The following is a 12,096-nucleotide window of genomic DNA, read 5'->3' as shown; positions in this document are numbered from 1 at the left end:
ATTATTTTGTTTAATATTAACCAATGTTTACAGCACATGTTTACAGCACATGACTATTCTTGATTTAAACAATCTATGGAGACTTGGACATTGTCCTCTATGTTTAATCATTGCCTTAATTTTTAATGTACGTGAGTGTCGAAAAGGTATCAGAGTCTTACATTGAGCTGTAAAATCAATCTGCTGAAACTGACACTATTGCTGTTTCATTAATCTAGCATAATAACCCCAGGGGTCACAATCCAATAGAAAAAGAATTATAGGCTGATTTTTATTTGCATGTTGTTTATGTAAGGTTTTTTTTTGGCAGCAGGTATGAATAAAACATGGTAATTCTAATAGTGTAATAACATATATTATATTTTGGTAAATCAATAAGTGACCCCCCATTATTGTCTTGCGACACCCCCGGGGGTGCCGACCCCCACTTCAGGGACCACTGATCTATGCTTAGCTAAGATAAAGTGTGCCGGTTGAGATTGGCTGATGGGATTAAAATAATGGTTCAACTTAATTGTTTAGAGTTGTAAAATTTTCCAAAATAAAACTTGAATGTTCCAAAGCAGTTCCGTTCTAAAAAGTCCATTCCTATGCATTAATTCTTCAAACGGGTTAACCCAGGGGTGGTAAAAGTCCTTGAAGGCAGATGTCCTGCAAAGTTTTGCTCTAACACTAATCAAACACACTCAACGTGCTAAGCAGTATCTTTAAGATCACTAGAGAGCTCTAGGCAGGTGTGTTTGATTCGTGGTTGGCGGTAAACTTCGCAGGACACCGGCCCTCCAGGACTACGTTTGTCCACCTCTGGGTTAACCCTTGATAAGAGGGTGCAAGTGACCAAATGAAGCATCATGCTGTGTAATAAATTAGACATGCTAAAGAATCACGGGACCAAAAAATGTCCATCAATTTAACTTTTGCAATCCTTCATTGTGACGGACCATTTGAAGGGCCACTATGGCAGCCATGATCGATCTCTCTCCAGAGTGACCTTTAGAGGCTGACGCATCCCATTTGTAACACGCCACAATTAAGACAACTAGCTTAAGCAGTAAGATGGAGTTTGTTCACCAACTAGCTAGTCAGTTGAGCTGGTTTGGTTTACCTGCATCTCCACCAATAAGATCTGACCAGCATAAACCAGAATGCAATAGTGGTGAAGGTGTCATGACTAGATGGTTAATGTCCCACTGCAAAACTCTTGCAGGATTTACCCAAACCTACACTTTGTTAGCAAAAATGGGATTATAAGACATCACTGCGAATGTCCTTCAAATATGGGTCGCACACTGATAGCACTTTATCTCTTTTAGTAGATACAAAGTGGCACTTAAGAGTAGCTGTATGTCAAATACAGCATCTTGTCTAAAATACTCGGCATGATGGATAGACGACAACATTGTGACTGACAGTAAATGATGAAGCCCGCTCCAGGTAAAATACAAATTAAATGCTCTATTACAGACGTATAGGGATAAACGAAATGAGGAGTGTGAAATGACACTGTGAATAAGTGAGCGAGGCTTTGAGAAAGAAGCTGCGTTACGCCATAAAAGGATATGCACATTATTAGAGCAGACAATTTACTGCACCTGCAAAGAGAATCTGAGATTTGCAGGGGGATTAAAGGAATATTTTATCCCAAAAATGAAAATGCTGCCATCATTTACTGAACAAATGTGACTTTCTATCTAACGTGAAACTAAAGAGATATTATAGGTATTCCATGATAGGAGCTCCAGCATATATTAGCTAAAATTGAACATTTTTCCTCCAACAGAATTATCGGTAACACTTTACAATAAGGTTCATTAGTTAATGCATTTACTAACATGAACTAATCATGAACAACACTTGTACAGTATTTATGAATCATAATTAAACATTTACTAATGTATTATTAACATCCAAGTCCATGCTTTTTTCCATTAGTTAATGCACCATGAGTTAACACGAACTAACAATGAACTACTGTATTTTCATTAACTAACGTTAACTAACATGAACAAATACAGTAGTAAATGTATTATTATTCATTGTTTGTTCATGTTAGTAAATGCATTAATTAACATTAATTAATGAACCTTATTGTAAAGTGTGACCGAATTATCATATGCAAAATATACTTAAAGAGCCCCTATTATGGGTTTTTGAAAATGACCCTCCATGCAGTGTGTAACAGCTCTAAGTGAAGTGAATCTGAAAGTGTGCAATATTTAAAATTATTGATTCATCTATAAAAGAGTCGACTCAGCGTGGATTAAATAAATTGTCAGGGTAATGAATCTTTAGCCTTGTCGGTGTGACGTCAATACAGCCTCAAGCCCCGCCCATTTGTTGCACATGTAGACTCGGGCAAATTTAAACCCCCGGCCCCGCCCACAAACACTGTAGAAAGAAAAAGAAGACAAACACTGCAGCAGATCAGGGTTGAATCATGTCACGAAGACGCTGCGCTCTGAAGTGTGAGGGGAAGGTTAGTGGTATTTTCTGTACCCAAAGATGAGGCTGTGAAGAGTCTGTGCTTGAAGTTTATATTTGCAAAAGTACCTCAGCATTATAGCCCCTGCCTTTTGCTGCGTTCCCGCCATTTTTCTGACGAGTGCTTCAGCAATCTACACACCTACAATGGGGCATTCGTCAGCTGTTTGTTAAAGGAAGGATCAGAAAAGACTTGATGTATGACACTTTGTCAGAGCTTGACAGGAACTTTATTAGTACACAGTTCATGGATCATTTTCTTCCTCCAGTTCACGAGTGTAAGTAAGTGTAATTAAAACGGTTGCCTCCTTGTTTTCTCTAGCTTGCAAAAAATGTTTTTAATTGTGTTATTGTTCTTGAAATCGCTTCACACCGCTTGTACTGTATCTGGTTAACTCCTTATATTCTCATATTGTGTCTAAAGCCATGTTGAAAACACGACGCGTGCTGTTTGTTTGAATACTGCTCAGATTGGTGCAAGTATCCATAATTACACCACACTACCTAACAAAAGCCTTGTCGTCGATTCCAGATGTAAGAGCAATAAATAATAACAAGCTAATAATTAATAATAACAAGTTGCTTTGTTTACGGATTTAAACATGTCTGTGATCTCACGATCCTCTGCTGTTTCGTGCCAAATGCAGCCGACCAATCGCAACAGACTGTGTCATCTGACCAATCAAAGCAGACTAGCATCGCTTTAAGGAGGGGTTTGGGAACAAATGAATCGCTGAACAAATCATATGGGATTCGTTGGGATAATTAGGTAAAAATAAGTGCATATTATTAGAAAATAAAAGTGTTATTTGACCTTGCATGCATATCAGCCTGTTGTTGGAGACCCCCAAAACCAAAATATGACCCTTTTTTTAATGCATAATAGGGGCTCTTTACTAAACACTCTCTGCATATCCTACAACAGGCTATACCAGGGGTGGGCAAACTCGGTCCTGGAGGGCCGGTGTCCTGCATAGTTTAGCTGCAGCACTAATCAAACACACCAGAACAAGCTAATCAGTGTCTTCAAGATCACTAGAAACCTATAAGCAGGTGTGTTTGATTACAGTTGGAGCTAAACTGTGTAGGACACCGGCCCTCCAGGACCGAGTTTGCCCATCACTGGGCTATACTGTATCTAGCATGGACAAGTCAGCAGCTCAGTTCATGGGCATGCCATAATACTCTCCACTTTAAGAAAGAAAGAATACCGTGCTAATTGGTGTAGCGATGCAGCAACGATTGAAGAGCCCGAGAGATCCTTTGTGCCTGGAACCAGTGTTTACCGCAAAGATAGCAAAGACGACACACAGACATGCTCGCCTGCTAATGAAACACTTCAGCAATAATCACATGCTAAATAGAACCTCCCTCGAGTGCTCTTTCTTTCCCACCAAGTCTCCCTATCTTTTCTTGCACACACAGGCCTGAGCAACAGTGACTGCAGGCAGCAGGGGAAGTCTGTGTGTTACAGTGTCAATTGGACGGCAGGTGACGCTCAAATGGAGGTGCTCAACGCGTCTACTGGGAAGAGGAGGGACTCCGGGGCTCCGTCCAGACTTTGCAAGCATGCACTTTTTGCACGTTGGGTCAGACTTTATCGCAAGGTGAGCTCACTTTTGGATAGAACGAATCTGTTTGTTCAACACTATACACATTCTTTTACGATCTTGTTCACATGTTTGATCTTGATTGTTAACAAAAAATCGAAGGTAACAAGGGAGGAGGTCTTTGTTCTTTTAAGGCACAGATGTCAAACTCAGTTTCTCTCCAGTGTCTACTCTCCAGTGTATTCATGTGGCTAGTGTTGTTTTTTTTGGATGTTGTTCTCCTGTCTGTTTTACTGTCGTAGATTAGACATGAATCAAGTGGGAAGAAATTGCGCATCATAGAAGGTAGAGTTCCAGAACACATCCACTGACTGCGTAGTCATCAAGGACTCAAAGCTATTTAGGAGCCAAAACAAACTTTCCCAAAAGTTTCCATTGGTGACCTGATTCAAACTCATGAAACACTCAAAAAGAACTTCATTATGGCAGGATTTTGTTCAAAATCACATCATTTCAGTTCTGCAATTTCATTTGAAGTACACCAGGGCCTTTAAGGTGAGAATCACCTGTAATGTTCATGACATTGAAACCCACTTTTGACGCTCACTGAAACTTAGCAGGGGTGAGGCAGTGGCGTAGTAGGTAGTGCTGCCGCCTCACAGCAAGAAGGTCCCTGGGTCGCTGGTTCAAACCTCGGCACAGTTGGCGTTTCTGTGTGGAGTTTGCATGTTCTCTCTGCCTTCACGTGGGTTTCCCCCACAGTCCAAAGACATGTGGTACAGGTGAACTGGGTGGGCTAAATTGTCCGTAGCATATGAGTGTGTGTGTGTGTGGATGTTTCCCAGAGATGGGTTGCGGCTGGAAGGACATCCGCTGCGTGAAAACTTGCTGGATAAGTTGGCGGTTCATTCCGCTGTGGTGACCCCAGATTAATAAAGGGACTAAGCCGACAAGAAAATGAATGAATGAATGAAACTTATCAGGGCCTTAAAAAAACCTTGGAAAAATCCTGATGGTTGGAGCCAATTGTCCATCACACAAGTCTATGTGCCAGCTAGGCAATTGGTAAGGATTGGGGCAATTTTGGGGCATCGTTAAGAGCCTGATATACCTGTAACAGAGCTTAAGATCTGACTGAAAAGATGCCATTTTAAAACAAAGACTGTCTAAAACCTAGTTTGTATTCAATCGATTGTTTTAAAAAGCTCTCCAAACGCACCAAAACATTGGTCTACTGTGATTACTCAATCAATGGACGTGTTCTGGAACTTATTTAAGGTGCTTCATGTCTGATATCCACAGAGGCCAGACAGACAGGAGCACAATATCCATAAACAACAACCCTAGCCACATGAATACAGTGAGGAGTCGAGTAGCCGAGCCGGTATGCACCTGTACAATAGCTCACAAATTAATTTTGGGGTCACACACCGGACGAGAAGCTGGGGTTGTTGAAGTGTTGAAACCGACATAGCATCACCCAGCCATTTCAACCTGCTCCTGTCTTTAAAGAACAAAAAAAAAGCTTGTTTGAAGTATGCCAAGCCTATAGAGTTTCTTTACAAGATGTTCGAGGAGTCTTGAGAAGGCTGAAAACCAGAACCTTTTAGTTACCAGCTCTCATCCTCCCCGGGTCAATGTAACAAACTAGGATGAGCACTCTGTTTTTATTAACCACAACAGACAGCTCCATTTGTTATGAGATGAAGAAAAAAAAAAAGTCTTGGGCAAAATTAGACCCTCATCATGTAAATGTATGGGAGAGATGCCGGCTGCTCTACCAAATGCTGGCAGTTAAAGTCTAATGACTGTGGAAATGGTAATCATCTTGAAAAGCACTTGAGCGGCCTCCCATGGCAAACGCTCAGCGCTCGCAGTCAGGGACGCAAGAGCACACACGCTAATCTCCAAAGAAACTTTTCTTTTCTCCGAGCCCCTTCATTCGCCGCGCCCCCTTTTTGCTCGCACTGTTTTTTATTCTTGTGTGTGAGTGTGCGGCAAAGAAATGCACAAAAGCATGGAGAATGTTCAATTGCTTGTGAAATTTAAATGGAGAGATTACACAGCTGCTCAAACGCCACGTTTGTGCCGGCTCATTCGTTTTGTTTTGCACTCTCACCATCTCCTCTGTCTGTCTCATCCCTCGTTCCTTCATTCTTTTTCTCTCCGTAGCTGGTGGTCCGTGGGGCGAGTGGTACACTGCTGTACTGCGAAGCGAAGCAGGCGGCCGGCACCTACCAGACTGTGAAGCTGCAGTGGTTGAAGGGTCTACAGGAAGCAGGTTTAGGGACCTGGGTCAGAAAACCTCCCGAGCAGGAAACCTTCACTCTGACTGTATGAATGGAGGCCTGACCTGGTCTTTGTCATCCCCTCTTCGCCAAAACCACCTTCACCTGCCAACCAGTTGCCACAGAAGATCTTTCTCACTGCTGAAGTCAACACCATCCCACTGCCGACAAAAAAAGCTCCATGAGAAGATGACAAAAGTTGTGGCTAAAGAGTAAACCTTGTTCCGTCAAAATCTTGCAAAATTTGGATGTTTCCAGTAAGTCATAGGTCTCAAACTCGATTCCTCGAGTTTATAGTCTATTATAGTCTCTATTAGCTGTATCTTGGGGACCATTTGGGTACCAAAGTTGATTCCTGGAGGGCTCTGCACAGTTTTGCTTCAACTAGGGTTGTAACGGTATGAATTTTTTAAGGTATAAAAATCTTCTAAAAGAATACCACGGTTTGACGGTTTCGCGGTATACGGTATGTTACAAATGTTACAAAATAATAGAACAGTGAAGCAAATTTGACTTTTTCCAAATAATATATTTTCAGTTACTATAAACAACACTTACAATGAACAAATAAAAAAATAAGAAAATAATAAATAATGTGTCAAAGTCCAAATAAAGTCCAAATAAACATGGTGCAAATCCTCAGTAAAAAAAATAGATATAAATATTTACTATACTATAAATAGTTACATAACGAAACTAGATTCAATATGGAACATTCTTATGTTTTATGTGCCAGCATGGATATGGTTGTCTGTGGATATGGATTTGGATATGGTTGTCTGCAATGCAGACAGACAGCTGCACCTTCATTTGCGTCTTTTGAAAACAGCAAGAGCAGCAGTTCGTCTTTGCTGTGTCACTGTTTTGTCATGTTTCTGTGCTGCTGTGCATGCAAAAGTACTTAGTATGAGAATTATTTCATGCAAAACTTTTTTTTTGGCATTTTATTTAGCCGCGCATAAATGTATGCCTATCTCTCATTCCGTGTTGTTCAAAAAGCTCGTTGTTGGTCCACAAACAAAAGCGAAACCTAAGCTTATTGGTTGTGATATAGCGAGTTTGAACCAATCTGGGCATGGAGAAGGGACAATGCATCAATGTATCATGTCTGGTTTGTCCGGAGACACAGTGACGAGCGTTTCTTTGTCAAATCAGCGTTGTCAAATTTTGATGACGTAACTGCACTGATTCCGGATACAGTAATACAGCAGTGGAAAGCTGAAATTCTATTCTTTATGCCAATCTTTGAATTGTATGAATCGGATCAGCAGATCAAAAGTTATTAAACATTTAAGAGCAATACTTATTTTTAGCCGCGGGCGGCTGTCTCGGTCTTTAAGGGTTAAAACCGTTGATATGCAATTGTTCATGGTATGATAATCGTGCACGTTCAAATCGTGGTAGACCGTCATACCGGTATATTGTTACAACCCTAGCTCCAACCCTATCAAACACAGCTAATCCAAATAGTTGGTGTGTTCAAGAGTCATGAACACCTTCATTAGTTGGATCATCTGTATTTGGTCAGGGTTGGAGCAAAACTGTACAGAGCCCTCCAGGAATCGACTTTGGTCCCCAAATGGTCCCCAAGATGCAGCTATTTGAGACTACTCTCAACAATGTGGTCAAAAGAGTTTTACATATTATAATAGTTAATATAATTTATAGTGCCTGTAATTTACTTACATTTTGTCCGAGTCAAATTTCATACACTGTTCTGCACAAAATGTTGCATTGACTACTGATGTTAGCGTACACTGTTAAATAACTTCAATCATTTTTTTATTCAAAACCGCTGTATTTTGCATATTTCCTGTTCAATTACAGCATAGGAAGCGAGGGGAGGCAGCACCGAGAGCACCTCACGTCAGATTGAGGCTCGAGCGCGTACCTTTTGCTCATTCAGTGTACGCTACCAATGTAAAGCTTTATTAAAATGTTTTTATACATGATAAAAAATTATTTTATGTCCTCGATTTCCATACAATAGGGAATGTCTTTCACGTTATTGTTTGTTTAGGGTTAGGATCTGATGTACAGCTGCACTGAAAAGACCTGAGGTGAGGCAGGCGGTAGCTCTGCCGCAATGAAGGGCTGTTTCTCAATATCAAGAACACAAGTACAGACAAGAACGCATATTGAGAAACAGCCAAGGGGTGCGCGTGAGCTCACGGTTAATCTTGTTTGAGGGTTACTCTTCTACGTAATGTTAGTCAAGTAAGGTTCAAGGAGTCTGTTAGTTTGTTTTGTTCTGACTGCTCTGAAAATTGCGGATATAATATATCAGCTCAAACTATTCTCAAAAATAGACTTTCAGTCAAAACGTGAAGTAATAAATAATTGACGACCAATGCTGGTGTTGTGCCGAGAAATACACACCCTCTGAAATCTGCATATATTAGCTTATATATATATATATATATAGTGTATTCAGCATGGATCTCCATCAAGTTAGAAATTGGATTGTTCATGTTTTTATTGTAAGAAGTTCATTATAAAATGTACAAAATTGTAAAGTTAATCATAAGAAAGAAGTCATTCATTCATTTTCTTTTCGGCTTAGTCCTTTCATTAATCAGGTCGCCACAGCGAAATGAACCGCCAACTCATCTAGCATTTGTTTTACGCAGCGGATGCCCTTCCAGCTGCAACCCCACACTGGGAAACATCCATGCACACTCATTCACTATGGACAATTTAGCTTCAATGACCAACCATGACGCTTCAAATACTTTTTTTCTATTAAAATAAATGGTGACTTTAAAATAATACAGTTGATATATTTAACTTTATTCCACCACCCTTAATCAAGTTTGTTTTTTGGCCATTTTACATTTATTTGTAAACCTAGTGCGTTTTAAAATGCGTTTCACATATTGTTCTTGCTTTATCCGTCAAAATAATCATATCAATACGCTTCAATCAATGATGAATTTTCATTATTATTATTTTTTAATATACACAGAGGATGCTAATGAATGGGGTGCATTTTACGGCAGAGGTGCAATTCTCGGCACAACACACCTGTTGCAATCTGGGGGTGCAGTTTACGGCACGGGTGCAATTCTCGGCACAACACCGGAGCTAAAGGCCTTGCTTCAAATGACAGGAAAGAAAATAGCGCGAGCAGTTCAGTAATTCAAGTAATTTCAAGACTTCATTTACAAGCAAAGGTAAGACCCGTGTTCAAGCACTGTGTGTGTACGAGGGAGCGCGCTCGCACACGCCGTTGTGCTGTGTGGCTTGTTATTGTCAGCAGCGTCCACCTTGGTGTTTGAGAGGCATAGTGAACCGCACATTTTACATTCTTCCTTGGCCCTCTAAATAAATGATATGTGTATAAAAACGATGCTGATGTGAGATATAAAACACAATCGGTAGATGGCAATTATATTGTGTGCATATATGAAAATCTGACTCTGAAAGTCACATACCTTGCAGCACATCACTGGTTTAGTTTGCAGGGAAACGATGAGATTTTTGACAGAACAAGGTTTACCAGCAACGACAAGAGGTAATGTGACATGAGATTGAGGTCGAGTTGGTTTTATATTCGCACATTCGTATATTTTAGCAGTCCCTATATTGTTTATCACGCTACTTTGACTATTGGGTCAGAAATGGCGTGTAAAAAAATACTTCAAAACAACATTAGCACTATTTAATGGGCTACATGCACAGCTTTTCAGCCAATGGAGAACTTCCGGTGAAAGGTTTATGCGACAATTATTTAATTTAACAAGGTTGCTTTTACAGCATCGTTGTTGTAATTAAATTAAATTATAATCAGTTAAAAAGATTTAAGCATCCATTTGGTTGTTAAAGTGTAAAAAGAGACAAAAATCCGTTTAAATCCAGGCGTAGTCGCTAGCGCAAAAACCCCATTGAAAATACTGAAATTAAATTAATTTCCTTATTTAAAAGACATGGCGGGGAAAACTATCATTTAATGCAGTGCTTCTTGTTTGGTCTGATACACACTTTATATTGTATCTCAGCCAGGCTGTAAGATCGCTGTTTTTTTAGAGATGTCAGATCTTAAAGGTGACGTTTTGTATTGGACCATAGATGCATATATCTATATGTATATATCTATGTTGGGGCTGGCTGACAAATTAAAAGTCCGTGTGCATATATCCCATTGACTAAACAATGTACTTTAATGTTCATTGGCTGCTAATATGATTTCCCTATTCAGAATTTGCAAAAAAATACTTTTATGAAATTATATTATTAAGGAAAAGGTCAGAATGTGTGAACATAAAGCCAACTTCGCCTAAATAGAAATGGGGACTTTTACTAAACACAGCAGAAGATGGAAAGATGGTCACCTCTCTATCTCTCTCTTTCTCTCCTGTAACTGTCATTCAGACGTGTGTATGTGTGTGTTAACCTTCGCCAAAGTGAAAGGCAGTCGCCGTCTTGTCATTATCTGCCCGTTTCCGGATGGCCTGCCCCTGAAGAGCTCCGACACGCTGTCCAATTAGAGGTCCTGTCAGAGTGATGCGGCCCTCATTTTCCTCTCTCCCTCTCTCTATTTCACTCTAGCTTCAAAATAAGGGACGAAAAAACAGTAGGGTTTGACATTGCAAAGACAGGTTAATTCAGCTCCGTTTTTTCGTGTGGTAATGGTGACATGCTAATGTAAATGGTGCCATTACGACACCCCGGGTCTCGACTTTTAATGCCCCAATCCGGCTCGCAGGTGACGCGTCATCTCTGCTCTTTGTGTCTTCACGCACGGTGTAAAGGGTTCAGAGACCTAAAGGAAGGGAAACGTCGCCGGTTTGACGCACACACAAAAGACAACTAGTGGAAGTAGAGATCCGTGATTATGGAGTAATTTGCACCTAATGGATTAATTTACAAACCGAGCACATTATAAATTGCCCCCCGATCCCAAACGCATGCCACTTTACCTGAGGTTTAACCAATGATTGAGACCATTTCAGTGTGGTTCATGAACATTTCCTGCTTATCAAACTATTTCATAACTGTCACAAGAGGCTATTCAATCAGAATGTAATGTTAAATCAGCTCTTATAACATTATTCATTAATATGTGGCTCTTTTTGGATTCTTGGAAGCTACAGAAAATAAAAATGTCAGACAGGAAATACACTGGGACCATTGTTTTGGTTTTGCATCCCTCAAAATGGTCTGATAATATCATTCACAGCTACAGCAGTGGCGGTTCTATACCAGAGTAACTTGGGGTCCACTTGTACTTGTAGGGGCCACACTTTAACATGCATCACAAACTACTTAATTTTTCAAAGTAATTTTTCATGCATCTTTATAAACAAGCTAATTTAAAAAAGCTTAAACTCAAAGCAATCTTTCATGTTCATTTATTTTATAAGTAACTTTGTATTGTAGTGGGATAACGCATTTTTAACCCTCAAGTAGATCGAGGCACATTTTTGCACCTGTAAACTTAAACAGATGCAGTTAAAGTCATTTCATTTGACCTCCCGTTAATTTAAAATAATGTTTCCCATAAGTGATCTTTAACAAACCAAGGATATTTTCACAGTATTATATATAAAACACAAATTATTATTCTGGAGTCATAATAAGTCTTATTTCTTATAGTTTCTTATAGTTTTTTATTTTTTTATTTTTTTTAAGCCGTTGAAAAAAGATTTTTAAAAAATTAAGGTCAGTGAAAGGGTTGGGTCACAGACATCACAATGCTGAGCCAGCATTGCAATCCTCCGTCCCACCCCTGTTGCAGCAGCAATGTGTCTTAAGGCTCCTACACACCGGGACGCTTT

At 39.9% G+C, this 12,096-nt stretch overlaps 1 protein-coding gene and 1 long non-coding RNA gene across 11 annotated transcripts in view; one reads left to right on the top strand and one right to left on the bottom strand.

The window, feature by feature from the left end:
- Positions 1–8,278, top strand: part of adarb2 (adenosine deaminase RNA specific B2 (inactive)) — a 619,893-nt gene extending 611,615 nt beyond the window's left edge. For 9 of the 10 annotated variants that reach the window (XM_087309035.1, XM_087309033.1, XM_087309038.1 and 6 more), the window contains 2 exons: positions 3,907–4,088; positions 6,204–6,987. In XM_087309035.1, the coding sequence (XP_087165161.1) occupies positions 3,907–4,088; positions 6,204–6,371 (350 nt within the window). In that variant the 3' untranslated portion in view covers positions 6,372–6,987. Of the gene's footprint in view, positions 1–3,906; positions 4,089–6,203; positions 6,988–8,146 lie in introns of those variants that run through there. The other variant, XR_015524676.2, reaches the window with a different exon arrangement.
- On the bottom strand, positions 5,684–10,277 carry LOC147837930 (uncharacterized). The gene is made up of 3 exons (XR_015524695.1): positions 9,754–10,277; positions 6,385–6,480; positions 5,684–6,299 (listed from the first exon to the last, which is right to left on the bottom strand). It is a non-coding gene; the product is annotated as an uncharacterized LOC147837930 (long non-coding RNA).
- Positions 10,278–12,096: the final 1,819 nt, after the last annotated feature.

This window comes from Danio rerio, chromosome 24, assembly GCF_052040795.2.
Source record: "Danio rerio strain M-AB ecotype USA chromosome 24, GRCz13ab, whole genome shotgun sequence".
NCBI lineage: Eukaryota > Metazoa > Chordata > Actinopteri > Cypriniformes > Danionidae > Danio > Danio rerio.
The sequence above is the reverse complement of the archived record's forward strand: the minus strand, read 5'-3'. Positions and strand labels throughout refer to the sequence as shown.